Here is a 24,167-nt window from a genome sequence, read left to right as displayed (position 1 = left end):
TGCTTATTAACCGTATACAACCTTTGACGAATATTGTGTATTTCTTTTATTTTTCCGTTACAGAAATCTGATGGCTGTGCTTGTGCTATGCTTGCTGTGTACCTAGACAATGCCTCAAATCTACCAGTAAGTACCTCTGTCAAGCCTGTACAGCCACGGAGACTCACATGTTAACTAGCACAAACAGTCTGCGATGTGAATATAAGATGCGATAACCAAGTTTATTCGGTTATGAAAACATTAGTACACATTCGCTGAGCACTAACAAGACACTCTCCACTCAATCGGAATGCCCCAGGGTGCCTTAGCACATGCATATAACAAAGAGTTAGCAATTTTGCATAAACATCATGTGATAGGCCGATGACAATCAAATATAAATGTTACAATGTAATCCCCTTATTGAAGATTATCATCACCAGTACCATCATTCGTAACTCATCACAATTGACCCTTCGCAAAGATCTGCCTCAGAATTTTGGGCAACCATTCACATTGCTCCAATGGATAACAACTGTCGTCGAGTCCTCGGACAAGCTCACATTTAAATCGCATGAAAGCCAGTGAAGGCTATGGCAAATACTGAGAATTTTCTTCAAAAAATACATGTTCAATTATTTAGCCATTTAAACAGTGCACCAGGTGTATTTGCTACTGTGATTCCTGAAATGCAGAGCTTGTTGGAGTATTTTTCTAATCTGAAATTAAACCTTTGTTACATTGTTTGCTAGCTCAGCTGGTTATTAACTAGCTCTCAGTTTCTCAAAATGAATGTTAGCTACCTAAGTTAGCAATGTTATGAATACAACTCCCATCTGCTGTCGGCATTGGGATACGATTTGAGTGCACTAGTTATCTCTAAAAGTTGTTATAGCTTTGACTGCATGCTGACAGTGAATTCAGAGCCGTTCAGTGGCTAGCTACACTACAAACAGAGCTACACTACAAACAGAACATTACCAGATTCCTATGAAGCAATTGTAATGACAGTCAACAACATACCCCCTTGCTAATCAGGAAACTATTGGGTGTCTGTTTTAATTTCATTGTATATGAGAAACACAGTTTGAAATCATTTTGAGGGGATTTCGCCAGCGATGGAATGGGTAATTAGGCTTCCCTGGAAAATGTGACCCATTTCAGGAAGCTAGGTGTATATCACGCTCTTTTTTTTTATTTTTTATTTTTTATATATACAGTGGGGCAAAAAAGTATTTAGTCGGCCACCAATTGTGCAAGTTCTCCCACTTAAAAAGATGAGAGAGGCCTGTAATTTTCATCATAGGTACACTTCAACTGTGACAGAAAAAATCGTAGGATTTTTTATGAATTTATTTAGCAAAGTATGGTGTATAAGTATTTGGTCAATAACAAAAGTTTCTCAATACTTAGTTATATACCCTTTGTTGGCAATGACAGAGGCCAAACATTTTCTGTAAGTCTTCACAAGGTTTTCACACACTGTTGCTGGTATTTTGGCCCATTCCTCCATGCAGATCTCCTCTAGAGCAGTGATGTTTTGGGGCTGTTGCTGGGCAACACGGACTTTCAACTCCCTCCAAAGATTTTCTATGGGGTTGAGATCTGGAGACTGGCTAGGCCACTCCAGGACCTTGAAATGCTTCTTACGAAGCCACTCCTTCGTTGCCCGGGCGGTGTGTTTGGGATCATTGTCATGCTGAAAGACCCAGCCACGTTTCATCTTCAATGCCCTTGCTGATCGAAAGAGGTTTTCACTCAAAATCTCACGATACATGGCCCCATTCATTCTTTCCTTTACACGGATCAGTCGTCCTGGTCCCTTTGCAGAAAAACAGCCCCAAAGCATGATGTTTCCACCCCCATGATTCACAGTAGGTATGGTGTTCTTTGGATGCAACTTAGCATTTTTTGTCCTCCAAACACGACGAGTTGAGTTTTTACCAAAAAGTTATATTTTGGTTTCATCTGACCATATGACATTCTCCCAATCTTCTTCTGGATCATCCAAATGCTCTCTAGCATCAGACGGGCCTGGACATGTACTGGCTTAAGCAGGGGGACACGTCTGGCACTGCAGGATTTGAGTCCCTGGCGGCGTAGTGTGTTACTGATGGTAGGCTTTGTTAATTAATTTGGTCCCAGCTCTCTGCAGGTCATTCACTAGGTCCCCCCCGTGTGGTTCTGGGATTTTTGCTCACTGTTCTTGTGATCATTTTGACTCCACGGGGTGAGATCTTGCGTGGAGCCCCAGATCGAGATCCTAATAATTGCTCCCACAGTTGATTTCCTCAAACCAAGCTGCTTACCTATTGCAGATTCAGTCTTCCCAGCCTGGTGCAGGTCTACAATTTTGTTTCTGGTGTCCTTTGACAGCCCTTTGGTCTTGGCCATAGTGGAGTTTGGAGTGTGACTGTTTTGAGGTAGGAGCCTCTTAAAGAAGAAGTTACAGGTCTGTAAGAGCCAGAAATCTTGCTTGTTTGTAGGTGACCAAATACTTATTTTCCACCGTAATTTGAAAATCAATTTAATAAATAAATAATACATTTCTTCTCATTTTGTCTGTCATACTTAGTGTACCTATTATGAAAATTACAGGCTTCTCATCTTTTTAAGTGGGAGAATTTGCACAATTGGTGGCTGACTAAATGCTTTTTTGCTCCACTGTAACTACACAAGATGTCTTACTTAGTTAAAGTGGTTCCAGTCTGCCGTGAAACATTCATCCATGTAAGAGTCTAGCTACATTTTCAGAAATTATACATTTCTAATTTTGTCGGAAAGTCATTTTCATTTCAAGTCAAGCTAACAAACATTAGCTTGCTGGCTTGCTAGCTAACGTGTATGATCTGTGTAGTCATATTATTTCTATCTCAGAAACCCATTTGCATTGCCTAATGTTAGCTAGCTAGCAAACGTTGAACCTAGTTGGTTAGCTTTAGCTACCTGCAGATTCATACTACAGCATTTCATGCATGGTGGCTAACTATGACAATCAGTTTGTACTGTTTGGGGGTGATTTTACAGCCATCTATTGTATTTCATGAACATGTGTACATGTCTAGACAATAGTGACCCATCTACTTAGTTTGATGTGTCTGGGGGTTCTAGCATTTCTTTCAAATTTTACATGACCCATCAATTTAGACAAGTGTCTCGGGAAGCATCATCTAATAATTATAAAAACAGTTATCTGTACCCTTTCTATTTGTGATATTGCTACTATGCAAATTTTCAAGTTACCATTCCACTGTACTGTTTATAGCTGTATCATGTGCTTGTGACAAATACATTTTGATTGTATTTGATATAGTGTGTGTTTACCAGAGACTGTAATGTGAAGAACAACATGACCTGCACCGAAGTCAGATTAGGATATAGGCCAAGAAATAGATAAAGTGTATTTTTACCTGGCGGTTTCCTTATTGTAGGTTACTTATTTCACTATTTTTAGTTTTGAAATCTTTGGTTGTTCACTACTCTACACTACTCTGTTTAGCACATGGCCTCACATGTGAATCCTTAAAGAGATGGGTGGGACTAAGGCTTAAGAGGGTGTGAACGATGCCGAATTGGTGTAGACAAAGAAGAGCTTTCCAGTAGGTGTACCAAAACATTCACGAGCCATTTTCTAAAAAGTGGAGTTTATCAACTTTCAAAGCAGAATTTACTTACACTGCAGTTGACAAACAATGGGAATGATATCCCATTTTGTAGCTCTGTATCTTTACCTTTATCATCAACAAAAAACCATACACCATTTCAAATGTTGCCACATAAGACCAAATCAGGGTGGTCGGTCAAATTTTGCAGATGTTGTCCGAGGTTGCAACAGTACCAAGAGGGGCGGGGCTTAGCGAAAGGTCAATTGTGCTCAAGTTTTCTGTCATAAAACGTGGCCTTCTGCATTGAACATTTTAGAGATCTATTTTATCAAACCTAACGCAATGGTAAATATTAGCGCTGGCTGGGTCTGGGGGTGTGTCAGAAATATTGTTGCTATTTTCACTGCAGTAATTGAGTTTATTAAATGGCATAGGCTACAGTAACATGTAATAGCAACATAACAAAAACAATGTTTTCTCAAGATGTTTGGAGTGTTGACAGTCAACATTGTTGTAATTGGCTTCAACGACTATAGGCCTTTACGCATCGCACTTCTCCTCAAATAAAAAATACTAGGCTCCCGTAATATGTTCTCAATAAGCATGATGTAGCCTAGGCCTACCGTTGATATGGTGTTATAGTACTGAATAATTTGAATACAAGAGGGGCTCTTTGGAAATCAGGATGGATATAAACCGACTGGAGTAGCCTATGCGCTGCAGGTAGACCTATGCACTGCAAGTAGACCTATGTGAATTGTGAATAATGCAAAAGCATGATGGCAAAAGCCTCACGAGTAGACCATTTAGAAACCTTTTATGGATAGCCGACTTGGCTAATGCATGGCTAGGATAAGAAAGACACCAGATTAATTGCTGTTTAACCTTCTTTCATTATAGTAGGGTAGTGGTAGCCTGTAAGGGCTTTTTTCTTTATCAAATGAAAAGGGAAACAAGCAATTATTACAGGAAAATAACTTAAATGTTTCTAAGTACCAGTGTCACCAGATCATGTCATCTCTCGTTCCATGATGGGCATATAACTTACATCGAGGGTTTTTTACGCACATCCAAAATAATAACAGGAACTGGCTCAAATAATGTACAGTAGCCTACATAGATAAGGGGATACTCATAAACTTGATCTTTTAATAAAGCTTTGGTGATTTAAGATGTATTTCAAAGCGGTCTCACGAGCCAAAGGACACACCTCAGATATTACCACTTCTCCCACCTCTGCACAGGCGTGCTCATGTACAAAGTAAATTACTAATCCTGGCTCGAGGATTTGAAAACGGAACCTTGCCGGCTTTAACAGGTCAAAATTGCAAAGAATGTGCATTTGACAACTGCTTAATGCCAGCTGAAAATAGAGCCCTTAAATGTGTTATTTTGATACATGCACTACATTTATTTGTTCTGCTCTATTACATGCTCTTCATTCTACTTCATTGCAGGCATATGCCAGTATTTGTTTTTCTATCTGAAATATATATTGTATGCTATTAATATCCATTTATTTGCCTACCACAGAAAGACCACAGTGAGTTCAGCCACTTTAAAAAGGATGGGAAGCACGCCAAAGATGCCAAGGTAAGATTGACCACATGCATGGGTCGTATTTAGTAGGGCACATAAAGGACAACATTTTGTATAATTTTGCAATGGAAACGAAAATGTTTAGTTTCTTATTGGACATGTCCAGGTAGTTCCTCCCTGTTTCAGTCTGTTTTCCATTTGGTGCCTAATGAATTGAATGAGTTGAATGGCCTGCTACTGGTACTCCAGGGTTGTGTTCACTAGAAACCAAATGGAAGCCAACAGCAGCAAACAGAACAAAACAGGGAGGGACCTACATGAATTTGTCCAACAAACTCTTTTCTGTTTGGAGTAAATGGTTTCCGTTGTGCACAGTGCCTGGTACAGCACTAGTGTTTCCTGTTTTTCTGGAGAAGGCAGGTCATGAGGGTGTGACCTGTTGTATTCATTCCCATACCTGCTTTGTCTGCCCTGTCTTGATCTTTTTTTCGATTCTGCTTCCCCTCCTCTGCTCCCCCTCCTGGTCACTCTGTGACGCTGCTGTGAGAATCTTCAGTTTCGCTGATGTCACTCTTCGGGGAAAGTGTTAAACACTGTCATGTAAAATGCCTTTTGCATAAGTAAGGTCCCTTTCTGGACCTTAAGGCAGCGAGTTCTGTCTTTGACCTGTGGTAATGCAGAACTTTTTCTGAAGGTTGATTAGTCGGAGGACAATCTCCACTGTCTGTATGTTGTGGTGATTAGTCTAGAGCTGCTCTCTCTCTAAAGCATGAAAACATTAACAAGCTGCCAGGTGTAGCACAGTTTCTATTATTGAATCTATGTTTGTGCATTTGTGTCCTTTTATACAGTATAGTGTAGATCCCCGTGTTAAAGAAGTATTGACATTTCCCTCTCTGAAGTCTGCTAACACTATAGGCTCCCCTCTCTAGTTCATATAGTGTGCTAGCAGCTAGTGTGTGTGTATATACACAGAGAGCACCTTTTCTCTTATGAGCTGATGCATTCCTCTGTTTGCTCATGTGAGCCTAGCTCATATTATTCTCATGTGAGTGGAATGCAGACTCAAGGCAACCTATATGGGAGCTGCCTGCAGGTAAACTAGAACATTCCAGAGTGCTCCGCCACTCATAAACCAGACATGTCAGACCTGGCTGAAGCTTGTTTACCTAACTTTTGTGAAATCTCTTGTTTTTCCGCTGAGTGTTCCTGACATTGAAATCTCTGATTTGGAGTTGGACAAGTACAGGTTCTACGTAATGAAGTGAATATTATGCAGGTTAATTTAAAAATACAGTGAGCTCAAAGTATTGGGACAGTGTTTTGGCTCTGTACTCCAGAACTTTGGATTTGAAATGATACAATGACTGAGGTTAAAGTGCAGACTGTCAGGTTTAAAAAAAAATTACAGCACTTTTTATACATAGTCCTCTCCATTTTAGGGGAACAAAAGTATTGGGACAAATTCACTTATACTGTACAGTATAGAAGTAGTCAAAAGTTTTTATTTTGTGTCCAATAGAATGATAAATAATATATTGTGTTATTTTGGAGTCACTTTTATTGTAAATAAGAATAGAATATGTTTCTAAACACTTCTACATTCATGTGGATGCTAGCATGATTACGGATAATCCTGAATGAGTCGTGAATAATGATTCATAACCCCCCAGAAATGCTAACAGCCCCTGTTAATATAATGGTGAGAGGTTAGCATGTCTTGGGGGTATGATATTTGTGCGTCTAACTTTCTCACTCATAATTTATTCATGATTCATTTAGGATTATCTGTAATCATGGTAGCATCCACATTAATTTACAAGTGTTTAGAACACAGGAGGTTGGTGGCACCTTAATTGGGGAGGACGGGCCCGTTGTAATGGCTGGAGGGGAATCAGTGGAACGGTATCAGATACGTCAAACACATGGTTTCCATGTGTTTGATGCCATTCCATTTGCTCTGTTCCAGCCATTATTATGAGCTGTCCTCCACTGGTTTAGAAATATATTATAATTTACAATTAAACTGATACAATTTCATTATTTACCATTCAATTCTATTGGGCACAAAATAATCTGAAACACAACCAAAATTTACAGCAAATGCACTTTAACCTCCATTGTATCATTTCGATTCCAAAGTGCTAGAGTACAGAGCCATACCAATAAATACTTTTGGAGCTCACTGTACACACACACACACTGACACACTCCTATCTGAGCCTCTTCTATATCAATGTTAATGTTCTTTTAATCTATAGTTCACAAGGAGACCCAACAATCCAAACTCTTATGTGGAGTTCTCCATTGATGAACAGAATCTGAAAAGCAAGGTATGTTAATACTGAATGCTGCTGCATTGTAGGGATAGTCATGCCAGGTGGATGTGATTTCTATGAATTAAATATAGTATTTCCCCCACTGATACGTTTTTGTCCATTGCATCATTCAACTGACTGTATCTGCCGTTAACCATTCTATATACAGGTAATTGCCAAAATAATGCAAATACTTTAGTAAATGAGGGATGCAAAGTATATATCGAAAAAAGGTGCTTCCACACAGGTGTGGTTCCTGAGTTAATTAAGCAGTTGACATCCCATCATGCTTAGGATCATGTATAAAAATGCTTGGCTACCATGACAATCCACATGCCATGAGTGGTCTCTGAATGGTTTGAAGAGCATGAAAACTATGTAAACCATATGTCATTGGCTGTCTCAGACACCAGATCTCAACCTAATTGAGCACTTATGGGAGATTCTGGAGCGGTGCCTGAGACAGCGTTTACTACCACCATCAACACAATTATGGAATTTCTCGAGGAAGAATGGTGTTGCATCCCTCCAATAGAGTTCCAGACACTTGTAGATTATATGCCAAGGTGCATTGAAGCAGTTCTTGCTCATGGTGGTCCAACACCCTATTAAGACAATTTATGTTAGTGTTTTATTTATTTTGGCAGTTACTTGTATCTTACAGGTAGGGCCCCTAAAATCCCTGAAATCCTGATTTGAAGGATTTTCTGCTTCTCTTAGAATTTCCTGCTTCTCCTATCCTGATTCCAGGAATCTTCAGACCTGGGTTTTCTGGGAAAACATGGATTTTTTTTTTTAAACTTCCTGGAATTTTGCAATTTTGTAACAGGTGTTTTTCTTAGATTTTTTTCCTCAATTGGGTAAAAAATCTGTTCTCTCCTCAATTCCTCCTCTCCTCCGTGACCCGGAAACCAATAAGTGGTCACCATATGTAGGAGTTTCAATTCTTTAATAGGTGAAATGAGGAGTTTCCTCTTATCTTTGTTTGCCCCCTCCGGCAAAGGATGTTAAAGGTGTGTCCTACCACGGAAGAGTTTTGAAATCAGCCACCCCCCCTTTGAAACGGCTGTTTTCTCAGAGGAGAGAACTTTGCACATCTTAAAAAAGTAATACATTACTTATCCTTTTATCTGTAAAATGTATAGTGCAGTTACATTTATTTTTACCACTTCACACATGTATACTGAGTGTACAAAACATTAGGAACACCATCCTAATATTGAGTTGCACTCCCTTTTGCCCTCAGAACAGGTTTTGAAATCGTTCCACTGGGTTGCTGGCCCATGTTTACTCCAATGCTTCAGTTGTATCAAGTTGACTGGATGTCTTTTGGGTGGTGGAACATTCTTGATACACACAGGGAATTGTTGAGCGTGAAAAACCCAGCATCGTTGCAGTACTTGACACTCAAACCGGTGTGCCTGGAACCTACTACCATACCCCGTTCAAAAAAATGTAAATAGAGTCTTGCCATTCACCCTCTGAATGGCACAATCCTTCTTTAACCTGTCTCCTCCCCTTCATCTACACTTATTTAGGTGGATTTAACAGGTGACATCAATAAGGGATCATAGACGGACCAGATGAATCCAGCTGAAAGCTGTGTCATGGAAATAACAGGTGTCAACAGGTGTCACGGAAAGAACAGGTTTTGTGCACTGTGTATTTTGGGATTCCACTCCTGTAAACGTAATTTGCCTGATGATACACTAGAGAAGAGACAGAAAGTAATTTCTTACAAGCGCATTTGTTTCCACATTTCCTCGCTTCCCTCTGATGTTTTCAAAAAGAGGCACGGAGAGGACGAGGAGGAGGACATGAGGAGTCGATGAAATCCAATTGAGAAAAGGGCTCCATTGTGCCCCCTCTTTATTGTCATTCCCCTCTCCTTCCTATAGGTGGTGTTTGCATCCAAAGACCCTGTGTGGGAGGAGTGCTTTACCTTCTTTGTGCACAGCATAACAAACCAGCGACTGAATATTCAGGTATACAACCCTCATGATAAAGTAAGGAAGAAACCTTCACACTGGTAGTAGTCGGTGCACACAGACCTGATCATGTCATATAATGGGCAAATAGTCTGTAGTCTTTTTTAAATTTAATTTTCTGTTTTTATGATTTCAGGTCTACTCTATTTTTCTACTACTACTATTTTTTTTTTTTTTTACTACATTTCTCTCTTGTACTACTGTAGACATCAGACCTGGGATAACTATAGTATCAAATATGCTTTGTGAATAGTAACATCTTTTTTTTAAAGAAGTTTACTACCATTGAGAGGTGACTACAAATCGCACAAAGTGACTACTTTTCGGAAACATTTGGATTTTCCACCTTCAACTAAGATTAGTTAAACTAGTAGATTATCAAACCAACCAAGGAGATGTACTCCTCGAACTACACATACGTACAGATAAGGTGTCTTGTTTCAAACAAATGTACCAATTTTAAAGGGATAGTTTACACTCAATAAAAATTTACATTATTTTCCACCTGTACCTTGGCTGTTGTCGATGTTCAACAAGGCAAGTTTGGATATTTCCTTACTTGGATACTTAAAATTCATATATTGTTTGCAAGTGACTTATGCCTCTTTGATTAACAATGTAATAACTTGAGTAACATTTTAATAACATTGTTATATAAGTTGTGTATTTTAATTCCATAGCAATGGAGATGAGCTTTTAAAAAATGTTATTAAAAGAGGAATAGTAACTCAAATCAAATTTATTTATATAGCCCTTCGTACATCAGCTGATATCTCAAAGTGCTGTACAGAAACCCAGCCTAAAACCCCAAACAGCAAGCAATGCAGGTGTTGAAGCACGTTGGCTAGGAAAAACTCCCTAGAAAGGCCAAAACCAAGGAAGAAACCTAGAGGAACCAGGCTATGAGGGTTGGCCAGTCCTCTTCTGGCTGTGCCAGGTGGAGATTATAACAGAACATGGCCAAGATGTTCAAATGTTCATAAATGACCAGCATGGTCAAATAATAGGTCTGGGACAGGTAGCACGTCCAGTGAACAGGTCAGGATTCCAAAGCCGCAGGCAGAACAGTTTAAACTGAAGCAGCAGCATGGCCAGGTGGACTGGGGACAGCAAGGAGTCATCATGCCAGGTAGTCCTGAGGCATGGTCCTAGGGCTCAGGTCCTCCGAGAGAGAGAAAGAAAGAAAGAGAAAGAGAGAATTAGAGAGGGCTTACTTCAATTCACACAGGACACCGGATAAGACAGGAGAAGTACTCCAGGTATAACAAACTGACCCTAGTCCCCCGACACATAAACTACTGCAGCATAAATACTGGAGGCTGAGGCAGGAGGGGTCAGGAGACACTGTGGCCCCATCCAATGATACCCCCGGACAGGGCCAAACAGGAAGGATATAACCCCACCCACTTTGCCAAAGCACAGCCCCCACACCACTAGAGGGATATCTTCAACCACCAACTTACCATCCTGAGACAAGGCCGAGTATAGCCCACAAAGATCTCCGCCACGGCACAACCCAAGGGGGGGGCGCCAACCCAGACAGGCCGACCACAACAGTGAATCAACCCACCCAGGTGACGCACCCCCCCCCAGGGACGGCATGAGAGAGCCCCAGTAAGCCAGTGACTTAGCCCCCGTAACAGGGTAGAGGCAGAGAATCCCAGTGGAAAGAGGGGAATCGGCCAGGCAGAGACAGCAAGGGCGGTTCGTTGCTCCAGAGCCTTTCCGTTCACCTTCCCACTCCTGGGCCAGACTACACTCAATCATATGACCCACTGAAGAGATGAGTCTTCAGTAAAGACTTAAAGGTTGAGACCGAGTTTGCGTCTCTGACATGGGTAGGCAGACTGTTCCATAAAAATGGAGCTCTATAGGAGAAAGCCCTGCCTCCAGCTGTTTGCTTAGAAATTCTAGGGACAATTAGGAGGCCTGCGTCTTGTGACCGTAGCGTACGTGTAGGTATGTACGGCAGGACCAAATCAGAGAGATAGGTAGGAGCAAGCCCATGTAATGCTTTGTAGGTTAGCAGTAAAACCTTGAAATCAGCCCTTGCTTTGACAGGAAGCCAGTGTAGAGAGGCTAGCACTGGAGTAATATGATCAAATTTTTTGGTTCTAGTCAGGATTCTAGCAGCCGTATTCAGCACTAACTGAAGTTTATTTAGTGCTTTATCCGGGTAGCCGGAAAATAGAGCATTGCAGTAGTCTAACCTAGAAGTGACAAAAGCATGGATTAATTTTTCTGCATCATTTTTGGACAGAAAGTTTCTGATTTTTGCAATGTTACGTAGATGGAAAAAAGCTGTCCTCGAAATGGTCTTGATATGTTCTTCAAAAGAGAGATCAGGGTCCAGAGTAACGCCGAGGTCCTTCACAGTTTTATTTGAGACGACTGTACAACCATTAAGATTAATTGTCAGATTCAACAGAAGATCTCTTTGTTTCTTGGGACCTAGAACAAGCATCTCTGTTTTGTCTGAGTTTAATAGTAGAAAGTTTGCAGCCATCCACTTCCTTATGTCTGAAACACATGCTTCTAGCGAGGGCAATTTTGGGGCTTCACCATGTTTCATTGAAATGTACAGCTGTGTGTCATCCGCATAGCAGTGAAAGTTTACATTATGTTTTCGAATAACATCCCCAAGAGGTAAAATATATAGTGAAAACAATAGTGGTCCTAAAACAGAACCTTGAGGAACACCGAAATTTACAGTTGATTTGTCAGAGGACAAACCATTCACAGAGACAAACTGATATCTTTCCGACAGATAAGATCTAAACCAGGCCAGAACATGTCCGTGTAGACCAATTTGGGTTTCCAATCTCTCCAAAAGAATGTGGTGATCGATGGTATCAAAAGCAGCACTAAGGTCTAGGAGCACGAGGACAGATGCAGAGCCTCGGTCCGTTGCCATTAAAATGTCATTTACCACCTTCACAAGTGCCGTCTCAGTGCTATGATGGGGTCTAAAACCAGACTGAAGCATTTCGTATACATTGTTTGTCTTCAGGAAGGCAGTGAGTTGCTGCGCAACAGCCTTCTCTAAAATTTTTGAGAGGAATGGAAGATTCGATATAGGCCGATAGTTTTTTATATTTTCTGGGTCAAGGTTTGGCTTTTTCAAGAGAGGCTTTATTACTGCCACTTTTAGTGAGTTTGGTACACATCCAGTGGATAGAGAGCCGTTTATTATGTTCAACATAGGAGGGCCAAGCACAGGAAGCAGCTCTTTCAGTAGTTTAGTTGGAATAGGGTCCAGTATGCAGCTTGAAGGTTTAGAGGCCATGATTATTTTCATCATTGTGTCAAGAGATATAGTACTAAAAGACTTGAGCATCTCTCTTGATCCTAGGTCCTGGCAGAGTTGTGCAGACTCAGGACAACTGAGGTTTGGAGGAATACGCAGGTTTAAAGAGGAGTCCGTAATTTGCTTTCTAATAATCATAATCTTTTCCTCAAAGAAGTTCATGAATTTATCACTGCTAAAGTGAAAGTCATCCTCTCTTGGGGAATGCTGCTTTTTAGTTAGCTTTGCGACAGTATCAAAAAGGAATTTCGGATTGTTCTTATTTTCCTCAATTAAGTTAGAAAAATAGGATGATCGAGCAGCAGTAAGGGCTCTTCGGTACTGCACGGTACCGTCCTTCCAAGCTAGTCGGAAGACTTCCAGTTTGGTGTGGCGCCATTTCCGTTCCAATTTTCTGGAAGCTTGCTTCAGAGCTCGGGTATTTTCTGTGTACCAGGGAGCTAGTTTCTTATGAGACATTTTTTTAGTTTTTAGGGGTGCGACTGCATCTAGGGTATTGCGCAAGGTTAAATTGAGATACTCAGTTAGGTGGTTAACGGATTTTTGTCCTCTGGCGTCCTTGGGTCATTCAAAAATAATTTCAAGCACGATTATTGCACACAGAGTAAGTCCATATAGCTTATTACGTGACTTGTTAACCTTTTTGGCGCAGGCTAGCGACCCACCTCGACAACATCCGGTGAAATTGCAGAGCATCAAATTCAAAATACTGAAATAGTCATAATAAACATTCATAAAAAATACAAGTGTTATACATCGGCTTAAAGATTTAACTTCTTGTTAATCCAGCCGCTTTGTCAGATTTCAAAAAGGCTTTACGGCGAAAACATACCATGTGATTATCTGAGGACAGCGCCCGTTTCAAAAGCATACAAACATTTTACAACCAAGTACAGGAATTACGAAAGTCAGAAATAGTGATAAAATTAATCACATACCTTTTGAAGATCTTCATATGGTTGCAGTCACAAGAGTCCCAGCTACACAATACATGTTTGTTTTGTTCGATAAAGTCCCTCTTTATGTCCCAAAAACTCAGTTTTGTTGGCACGTTTTGTTCAGTAATCCACTGGCTCAAAGGCGGTCAAAACATGTAGACAAATACATCCTAATATTAGTGGTAAAGTTTGTCGAAACGATGTTTATAATTCATCCTCCGGTTGTCAATTGTCTAAATAATCGATAATATTTCAACCGGACAATAGCTTATTCAATAGAAAGGAAAAACAACGAAGGGCGCGCACTCGGTCACGCTCGCAAACCAGCACTGCATGATTCTACAGTCCACTGACAGAAAGGTCTCATTCTTCTTCATTTTTCAGAAAACAAGCCTGAAACAATATCTGAAGACTGTTGGCATCTAGTGGAAGCCATAGGAACTGCAATCTGGGGCCTCACCCATTAGATACTCTATATGCTTTCAATTGAAAACTACCCACGTAAAAAAATCCCACTCCCTGGATGGATTTTCCTCAGGTTTTTGCCTGCCTTATCAGTTCTGTTATACTCACAGACATTATTTTTACAGTTTTGGAAACGTTAGCGTGTTGTCTATCCAAATCTACAAATATATGCATATCCCAGCTTCTGGGCCTGAGTAACTGACAGTTTACTTTGGGCACGCTTCTCATCCAGACGTCGAATTACTGCCCCCAAGCCATAAGAAGTTTAAAGCAAATTTTTACTCCTAAACTTATTTAGGCTTTCCATAACAAAGGGATTGAATACCCTTTTGACTCCAGACATTTCAGCTTTTTATTTGTAATTAATTTGACATTATGGGCTATTGTGTGTAGACCAGTGATGACATCTGAATTTAATCCATTTTAAATTCAGACACACCAAAAATGTGGGAAAAGTCAAGGGGTGTGAATACTTTCTGAAGGCACTGTAGAAACAGAAATAAAGTACACAATTACCATTGTAATCAGTGATGGGATTGTTTTTAAAACAAAAATAATTCTGGATGAGGCAAATATTTAGATCGATACTGAATGTTTGATATTTTTCCACACCGCTCTAACACATGTAGGCTACTCAGGTAATTATATGCTCGTATCACAATGTAAATAGCACATGGAATGGGATTTGATCCTTTGTTTCTGTGTGTGAGAGTGCCACTGTGTCTTATGGCCATAAAAATACAATGACAAAAGTATATATTTCTATACAGGTCAAAGAGCACGATAAGAAGACGTTACTAGGCACACTCAATGTGCCCCTCAGCCGGCTCCTCAACACGTCAGATATGACCTTGGACCAGCGCTTTCTGCTGGAGCGCTCTGGGGCCAACAGCCAGATCAAGATGAAGGCCACTCTCAGGGTGAGGGAAAACTGCTCACATATCAGTGTTCTGCTTCAGGGGTTGGGTAATGGGGCGAAATGTGAGGTGAGACTGGATCCGTGTTGCAGGCTTAGACTGGATTGGTGCCCTATAGTCTCACATGGAATGGTTAGGTGTGATCTGTTCTCAGACCAGTGTCTTTGATTTGTGTCAAGTTGGGTTGGGCGTCAGGTGGATATTGTGGTCTGCAATTATTATTTGGACTTGTTTGAGCTAGAATAGTGACTTGCAGGTCACTTCTGTTGCAGATTAACTTTTTTTATTTGGTTCAAATTATAGGGATTGGGCTAGATTTGACTGCCACGTCCGTTTGCGATATTACAACAAAGAAGTTACTTGAAACAACGAGCAATTCTTTTTTTTTTTTTGCCTCGGACATCATTGCATGCGTGCTAGAAAAGCAGAGTATGTACTGCATTTATTTATTTTTTACCACGATGCTGGATGATCCTCCTCTTTTTCATCAACAAACAAAAACAATAATAAATGTGCTGCGGTGAACAGTGGTGCTGTTTCACCTTATGTGGATTTCAGCTTTAACAGTAGTTGACGAGAGATGTGCTAATGTGACAGGGCTATTGCAAGCTGTACACTATCTAGCTGTAAGTGGCGAATAGCCATATTTTTTACTGTGTCTGCCTTTTAGTGTCCTTGACATTGTCCCTACCCCTCTATTCAAACGCAGATCCTGACCCTGGAAAAACCAGAACCAAAGATCATTCTCAATCCTCCACCTCATCCTCAGCCCCAGCCCTTACAAAACCCACCCACCACATCTCCTTCTCCCTCCCCGTCCCCCTCACTTTACACCACCCCTACTGCTGCAGCTCTGGACAGTTCCACCAATGGGATCCATGGAGATTACGTGCCCGACCGCCACGGGGCTTTCCTGGCCGCCGACGGCCGGAGGACAGTCCCTTCCACCCCAGCACACATTCGGCGCTTCGACTCCCAAAGCCTCCTGTCGGAGAACTCCATCGCCTCATCCCGTTTTGACTTGACTGAAGGGGCCCCTTATCCTGAGTGAGTCACTAATTTACTATCAACAGTTCATTAGGATCCAAATGGGCCGAAATGGAAAGAGATTAACATAAAAAAATATTGGTTATCGTTGCAAAATGTTTTTCTACACTTTGCTATGGTGCACACTAATGAATGCACCACAGTTGGGGTCATTGGTTGGTAGTTACGTATAATATTGAAATAAATGGCTTAAGATTCAAACAGTCTTATTTGTGTATATTGTTTGTTTTTATATATATATATACTCAGTGATGTGTGGTGATGAGTCCTGACTTTGTACACTAAAAATAAAGTATTTGCCATTTTAGAGTCACACCTCATCTGTGCTTGTTTGATTCTGGAAAGTTTCTCATCTGGTGTAGACTAACTCAAACATATTGTTGAGTCTTAGGTCCTAACTTTGTACAGAAAGCAGTCCAAATGAATGAAAAGATGAGCACTGGATATTACATGGTGCTTATCTTTTCCATTCATTTGTAGAATGTGGGATATTGCTGGATCTACAAAACAGATGGCCTGGGATCTTGACAGAAGACTACATTTGAGGTCTGAAAACATCTGGCAAAATGTGATTTTGATGTGTAATGTCCCTTTAACAATGACTCCAGCTACATCATGAACCACCAGGGGACCTTTGGGGAGATACAGCTGACAGTGCGCTATGTCACCCTGAGGAGCCGTCTCATCATCCTGGTCAACTCCTGCAGGTACTGTGCCTGGGAAACCTACTATCATGCCACACATCCCCACTCTTATCTGTGTACTGTCTTTATCACACACACACTCACTCACACTCACACTCACACACAGGCACGTGCACAGATATGGTTCTAGGGGTGTCTGAGCATCTGACCTTTTGCCCTCCTATGAGGAAAGTGCCTTTTCAGATTGGTAGTGTTTAAAAATAAATTTAAAATAAACATTATTTTTCTTTTAGTCTCTTTTCTCTCCTGTTCTGCAATTAATTGCCCATGAAACTAGCTAATAATACATTTAAAAAATGTATCTTGAAAAACTCTGGCTCCTCTGAGCGCGCACACTGCACTTGTCCTCCTGCTGCTGCTGCACAAGCAGAAGCTACCGGCGCCTAGCGCTATAGTATGAGTAGTGGCACACAGGGTACTTTTAAAATTTTATGTCGTCTTTCACGGTCACGGACAGAGAAGGATTAAATTTGACTGTTTTTAAGTAGGCATACAATGCAGACGTCAGCAGCAGAACAAACTTTTTTTTTCACTTTGACCACCTGCCCCTCCAAAGATCTGTACATGGCCCTACACACACACACACACACACACACACTTATTCACTCATCTCATATCTTGATGGATACAAACATACTGATATGCTGTACACTCATATGGACATGTATTTCCAAATCACCGTTAGCACCCAGTCCATTGTGTAAACGTGTTATGATCTTTACTCTGTAATACAATTGAAAACTCTTAACGTTGTTTAGAATGGTGCTCCTGAGGACGAGCAGACATTCAGAATAGAACATGTTCTCTGCCCTACGTCCTTCTCTTCTCACTTGGTTCCTTTATATAGAGCCATACCCTGCTAGGTCCTTCTCACCCAAGCTTGACTATTTTTGCTCTTTACTCCACAGGAACTTGTTTGCCTGCAGCAAGGACGGCTCAGATGCTTACGTCCGCCTTTACCTCCTCCCCGACCAGTCCTGGAAGCATCGCATGAGAACACAGGTGAAGAAGAAGACGGTGACTCCTGTCTTCAATGAGAAGTAAGGGCCTTACCTCCTCTGGCCACCAGAGGGCATTCATTTTTGTGTCCATAGGTAGCCTGGAATCCAAGCTGCTTCTCCGAGCATAGTGAAACTGCATATGAGTTTCGATTCCAGGCTTATGAACATAAGGCCAATTCCATCTAAACTCTGTCAATTTAAGAAATACATTCAGGGCTCAGGGAACCCTTCTGAATGCGTGTCTCTGACAAACATGTTGTTTTTACATCTCTCAGGTTTGAGTTTGACATGTCCCTGGAGGAAGCGGGGACTAGGAAGCTGGACGTGGCGGTCAAAAACAACCGGATGTTCCACACGCGGGAGAGGAAAGAAATTGGAATGGTAGGTAGCAATTAGGGAGGTTTAGGAGGTTTAGTAGGGAGGTTTAGGCTGCTTTCACTATGGAAGCTCTAGTCTAGAGTTTAGTCTAATCTGTGTTTAGAAGCTTTTTTAAAACTTTTTCCATTATTAAATTAGTAATACATATATGTAATTGTTGTAAATAATCTGTGTGTGCTTCATTCACTATCATCCTAAATCAAAATATATAATTATCTTGACATTGAATTATTTCATATTACGCTAATTCCCCTATGCCGGAAATAATGTTTTACTACATTACACCGACTAACGTTTTCACCACACACTATTTACAGGAAATACACATTCCTTTTACCTCAGATGAGGATAGTATAAAAGTTTATAGTCATCAAGATTACACAAAATTGATTGCTTAAGGATGCCTGTAGCTCAGGACCTGAAACAAAGGATATGTATATTCTTGTTACCATTTGGAAGGAAACACTTTGAAGTTTGTGGAATTGTGAAATGAATGTAGCAGAATATAACACATTACATTACAAAAAGTTTTTTTCATCTTTGAAATGCAAGAGAGAGGCCATAATGTATTATTCCAGCCCAGGTGCAATTTAGATATTTGCCACTAGATGGCAGCAGTTTGTGTGCAAAGTTTTAGACTGATCCAGTGAACCATTGCATTTATGTTCAAAATGTTGTATCAAGACTGCCCAAATGTGCCTAATCGGTTTATTAATAACTTTTCTAATTCCTAACTATGCTCACTCCTAAAACACTCCTAAAACAATAGCATGGTATGCTTTCACTGTAATACCTACTGTAAATTGGACAGTGCAGTTAGATTAACGAGATTTTAAGCTTTCTACCAATATCAGATATCTATGTCCTGGGAAATTTTCTTGTTACTTACAACCTCATGCTAATTGCATTAACCACCAATCCTGTAGAGGTTAACCTTTTTAAACTGACTATCATATTTGTTGATTAAATTTGACTAAATTAGTATAATGAGCAATCCAGCAATGTCACAAGTTAATTAACATGAGAAAACACAAGAAAATAGCAGCTCTACAGAGCGCCAATGGCTAAATTAGTTCTGGACAAAAAGGGTCCACGGAGCTCCTCCTCACCACTCTCTATTTAGAAATCCATGTGAGAATATGATTCGCCAAAAATACGAAAAAGAAAAACTTTTTTTTTTTTTACACTTTGTTCCATTGAAATCAACCCATATCAATGTGAGTGATTTAATTTATGTGCGTTATCAGTAGAACAGTAGGACAAGCTAATCAATTCCAGTCTAGAGTGACCACTTGGTAAATATTGGTGTGTGAGCAGTTTTAAAATAATTTTACTAAATACTGTATTTTACTACACTAGTACATCTGAACACGTGTTACGTGTGCATGGGGGGAGGTGCAATTTGTATGTCTTGGCCTTCAGCATATTGATTATGCTGAACCAGTGTTTGCCACTTGGCTATAAATTTTAAAAAATCATAACAGGAAGCAGCAACCGTATCATATTCAATTTGTTTTAGGAATATACATTGTACTGTTAACATTTTCCGACAGGATTCTTCAAAAGGTTTTTAAATTGTTTTAAAATTGCGATATCTTGTGTTTTATAAATCTAGGCAAATCTTGTTGAGTGTATTAACAGATCTGCTGTTCATTTTGTCCACAGGTACTAATAGATCTTTCTCAGATGGACCTGGTAAAAGGTTTCACAGAATGGTAAGCAGGAACCTCAATTGCTCAACTGCTCCAATTATAGAAAAGAAGAAGTTATTTTCTATAATTGGAGCAGTCTCCATTTCCTCCTTCTCTATTCATCTAATGGTGTGGTCAGCATTTTCTGTACTATAAAGGGACTGATCCCTTAGCTCTGCATTTGAGTGCTTCTTCTCTTCTAAAGGAGGCAGCGTAGCACCTGGAGTCTTGAGGTATATCCAGTAACCTGATAGGTCAGCATTGGAGAGGAAGGGGTGGACCCACATTCATGACAATGTCATACTTTTTCTAAAATTGTGATTGAATGAATGTGTGTGGGCTGTTGATATTGCCTTCTGGGAACGCTATAATGTCCAAAAGTTATGGGCAGAGTTAGAAAGTTGGCTGGCAGAAGGATTACAATGTAAATGTACTTTTAATCCATCTGTCTGCATATTTCAAGACATGGCATATGAGGGTGCAGTAAGATACCCTCATGGTTTGGACAATACTTTTCTCGTCAATCTTCTTGGAAAAATGTATAATTAACTGTAAATCAACCAATCCTCCATTGTTAACACAATAGAAAGGTCAACTGCGACAGAGAGAAACAAAATTGTGCAGTTGTAGGCCATGTGGCGGTGAGTGATGGTAGGTGGGTCTGGGCAGGGTTGATGTTGTGGATGTGTGTGTGCGTCTGTATGCTGTTCAATCAATGAAATGTAATAAGGGCTTTATAAATACATCAGCTGATGTCACAAAGTGCTGTACAGAAACCCAGCCTAAAACCCCAAACAGCATGCAATGCTGTTGTTTGTATATGTATGTTTTGCATTAAGAAGAAAAAAAAGTAAAATATGCTGGCTAAAGAATTCAGAACATAGTTGGTAAAGGTAAATATGCACCATTTTTACCACCCTGTCTCTCTTGCTTGTGGTTCTGGGAATAACAGCCCATAAAAATTCAGTTCATCATAAAAGATGACTCATAACCACAGGACCTATACACAGTCTTTGCTGATATTTATTGTCAACATTTCTGTTGACTGTCTTGATGGCTACTAACCGAAACATTGACAATCAATGTGCAGAGATAAATTGTGTGTATGGGAGTCATCTCATTGTCAAAGGCTTTTATTGACAATTACATGAAGTTGATGCAAAGAGTCAATATTTGCAGTGTTGACCCTCAATATTCAATATTTTTTTATTCAATATTGCAGTGTTTGACCCTTCAAGACCTCTGCAATCCGCCCTGGCATGCTGTCAATTAACTGATAGCAGCCCATTCTTGCATAATCAATGCTTGGAGTTTGTCAGAATTTGTGGGGTTTTGTTTGTCCAGCCGCCTCTTGAGGATTGACCACAAGTTCTCAATGGGATTAAGGTCTGGGGAGTTTCCTGGCCAAGGACCCAAAATATTGATGTTTTGTTCCGAGGCACTTAGTTATCACTTTTGCCTTATGGCAAGGTGCTCCATCATGCTGGAAAATGCATTGTTTGTCACCAAACTGTTCCTGGATGGTTGGGAGAAATTGCTCTCGGAGGATGTGCTGGTATCATTCTTTATTCATGGCTATTCAAATTGTGAGTGAGCTCACTCCCTTGGCTGAGAAACAACCCAACCCATGAATGGTCTCAGAATGCTTTTACTGTTGACATGACACAGGACTGATGGTAGCGCTCACGTTCTTTTCTCCGGACAAGCTTTTTTCCGGATGCCCCAAACAATCGGAAAGGGGATACATCCGAGAATATGACTTTACCCCAGTCCTCAGCAGTCCAATCCCTGTACCTTTTGCAGAATATCAGTCTCCCTGACGTTTTTCCCGGAGAGAAGTTCTTGGCTGCCCTTCTTGACAACAGGCCATCCTCCAAAAGTCTTTGCCTCACTATGCGTGCAGATGCACTCACACCTGCCTGCTGCCATTCCTGAGCAAGCTCTGTACTGGTGGTGCCCCTATCCCGCAGTTGAATCAACTTCAGGAGACGGTCCTGGCGCTTGCTGGACTTTTTTGGGCGCCCTGAAGCCTTCTTCACAACAATTGAACCACTCTCCTTGAAGTTCTTGATGATCCGGTAAATGGTTGATTTAGGTGCAATCTTACTGGCAGCAATATCCTTGCCTGTGAAGCCCTTTTTGTGTTTCCTTGCAGGTAACCACGGTTGACAGAGGAATAACAATGATTCCAAGTACCACCCTCCTTTTGAATCTTCCATTCTGTTATTCGAACTCAATCAGCATGACAGAGTGATCTCCAGCCTGGTCCTCGTCAACACTCACACCTGTGTTAACGAGAGAATCACTGACATGATGTCAGCTGGTCCTTTTGTGACAGGGCTGAAATGCAGTGGAAATGTTTTTTTGGAAATCAGTTCATTTGCATGGCAAAGAGGGACTTTGCAATTAATTGCAATTCATCTGATCACTCTTTATAATATTCTGGAGTATATGCAAATTGCTATCATACAAACTGAGGCAGCAGACTTTGTGAAAATGAATATTTGTGTCATTCTCAAAACTTTTGGCCATGACTGTATACATACTCCTACTAGTTGTACTAAGCTACCTGTCTCATTCTCTGAGAGATCTCCCTCTTTATCATTAGTGTGTCCTCTGTCCCTGCAATTGAACCTTCAGTAACTAGTTCTGGTGTCAATCACTATCAACAGATCTAAAAACAAATGTTAATCATTTTCAGAAACTGTTGTCACTGTCTGATGAAAACCTCGTTGCCAAAACAGAAACTTTCCAGGAAATGATTTATTTTCCCATTTCGAACATACAATTATGGAACTTCAGAATATATTTTCAATAAATGTTCTTGGTCCTAGAGTACATTTGAGGGGAGTTGGTGCATTCAGTAAATTAATTTTAAAAAGCATGCTAGATATACACTGAGTATACCAAATATTTGTAACACCTTCCTAATATTTAGTTTGCACCCCGCCCCGTTTGCCAATTCGTTGGGGCATGGACTCTACAATGTGTTGAAAGCTTTCCACAGGGATAATTGCCCATGTTGACTTCAATGCTTTCCACAGTTGGCTGGATGTCGGGCCATTCTTGATACACATAGGAAACTGTTGAGCGTGGGAAAAACCCAGCATCGTTGTTGCAGTTCTTGACATGAACCGGTGTACCTAGCAACTACTAAGATACCCCATTCAAAGGCACTTAAATCTTTTGTCTTGCCCATTCACCCTCTGAATGGCACACATACACAATCCATGTCTCATGGCTTAAATATCATTCTTTAAACTGTCTCCTCCCCTTCATCTACTCTGATTGAAGTGGATTTAACAAATGACATCCATAAAGAATCATCGACTGACCAGGTGAATCCAGGTGAAAGCTATGTCATGGAAAGAGCAGGCATTCTTAATGTTTTGTATACTCAGTATATGTCAATCACACTAAATCTAAATATATGGGCCTTTGTGATCTGAAATTTTCCCATTACATTCTCCAACAGGTATGAACTCACTCTGCCCAGACTGAAGAAAGTCGCCTAGAGGGAAGACATTTACTCATCAGCCACATCAATGGGGTGCTGCATGTGTGTAGTTCTCAATAAAAAGATAACTGCAGTGGATATAGCCAATTTGAATATATATATATATATATATATATATATATATATATATATACTGTAAGGAAACAAAACCAGTGTTTACAGTAGCAACTTCTATGCTCATTCCTCTCAGGGTCTGAATTGTGCTGTGATTCACACCAAAGTTCAAAGGCACAATTAATTTGCTATTAAAATAGTTATTTTACTTATTAGAAGTCAAAATGTCCAACCTGCACATACTATGTTTTATTTTAAATACGATACGGGTGCTCTTTATATAAATGTAGATGTTAATGTTACTTTTTTAAGACTGGCATGGGGTTTAAATCTTCTTTGTTTAAACATAGAAAAAAATCCCGAACCAAAGCAATATAATCAACTCTTCTAGTGCCTTGTGAAATTATTCACTTATACCTTTTCCCAGTTTCACGTTTGCTTTAAATTAATATAATTTCCAAATAAAAAAAACAAAGCTGTCTTGATTGCATTTGGTATTGAGTTTGAGTTCATTTTTACAGGGACGTTTTTTACAGGGACATTAATCAACGTTTCAGTAAAAGTGACAGTTTTGTAGCCAGCCGGCTAATTTTCAACCGCAGTTCCTGGGCAGGTTATTTAAAAAAATTACAATGACAATGCAGACAAATAATGAGCAGTGAGCACCTGCAGAGCAACATAGTGCCTTGCGAAAGTATTCGGCCCCCTTGAACTTTGCG

General features: G+C 40.3%; 1 protein-coding gene across 1 annotated transcript in view; it reads left to right on the top strand.

Moving 5' to 3' along the window:
• esyt3 (extended synaptotagmin-like protein 3) overlaps positions 1–23,938 on the top strand; it is a 38,344-nt gene extending 14,406 nt beyond the window's left edge. Inside the window, exons 13-23 of the mRNA XM_029667572.2 lie at positions 64–126; positions 5,118–5,177; positions 7,385–7,456; positions 9,340–9,426; positions 14,910–15,059; positions 15,766–16,103; positions 16,712–16,810; positions 17,716–17,847; positions 18,084–18,189; positions 19,852–19,901; positions 23,353–23,938. Coding sequence (XP_029523432.1) covers positions 64–126; positions 5,118–5,177; positions 7,385–7,456; positions 9,340–9,426; positions 14,910–15,059; positions 15,766–16,103; positions 16,712–16,810; positions 17,716–17,847; positions 18,084–18,189; positions 19,852–19,901; positions 23,353–23,392 — 1,197 coding nt within the window. The 3' untranslated portion in view covers positions 23,393–23,938. The remainder of the gene's footprint in view (positions 1–63; positions 127–5,117; positions 5,178–7,384; positions 7,457–9,339; positions 9,427–14,909; positions 15,060–15,765; positions 16,104–16,711; positions 16,811–17,715; positions 17,848–18,083; positions 18,190–19,851; positions 19,902–23,352) is intronic.
• Positions 23,939–24,167: the final 229 nt, after the last annotated feature.

Source organism: Oncorhynchus nerka, linkage group LG1 (genome assembly GCF_034236695.1).
Source record: "Oncorhynchus nerka isolate Pitt River linkage group LG1, Oner_Uvic_2.0, whole genome shotgun sequence".
NCBI classification, from domain to species: domain Eukaryota; kingdom Metazoa; phylum Chordata; class Actinopteri; order Salmoniformes; family Salmonidae; genus Oncorhynchus; species Oncorhynchus nerka.
Note: the sequence above shows the minus strand (reverse complement) of the source record. Positions and strands in the feature narration are given on the sequence as shown.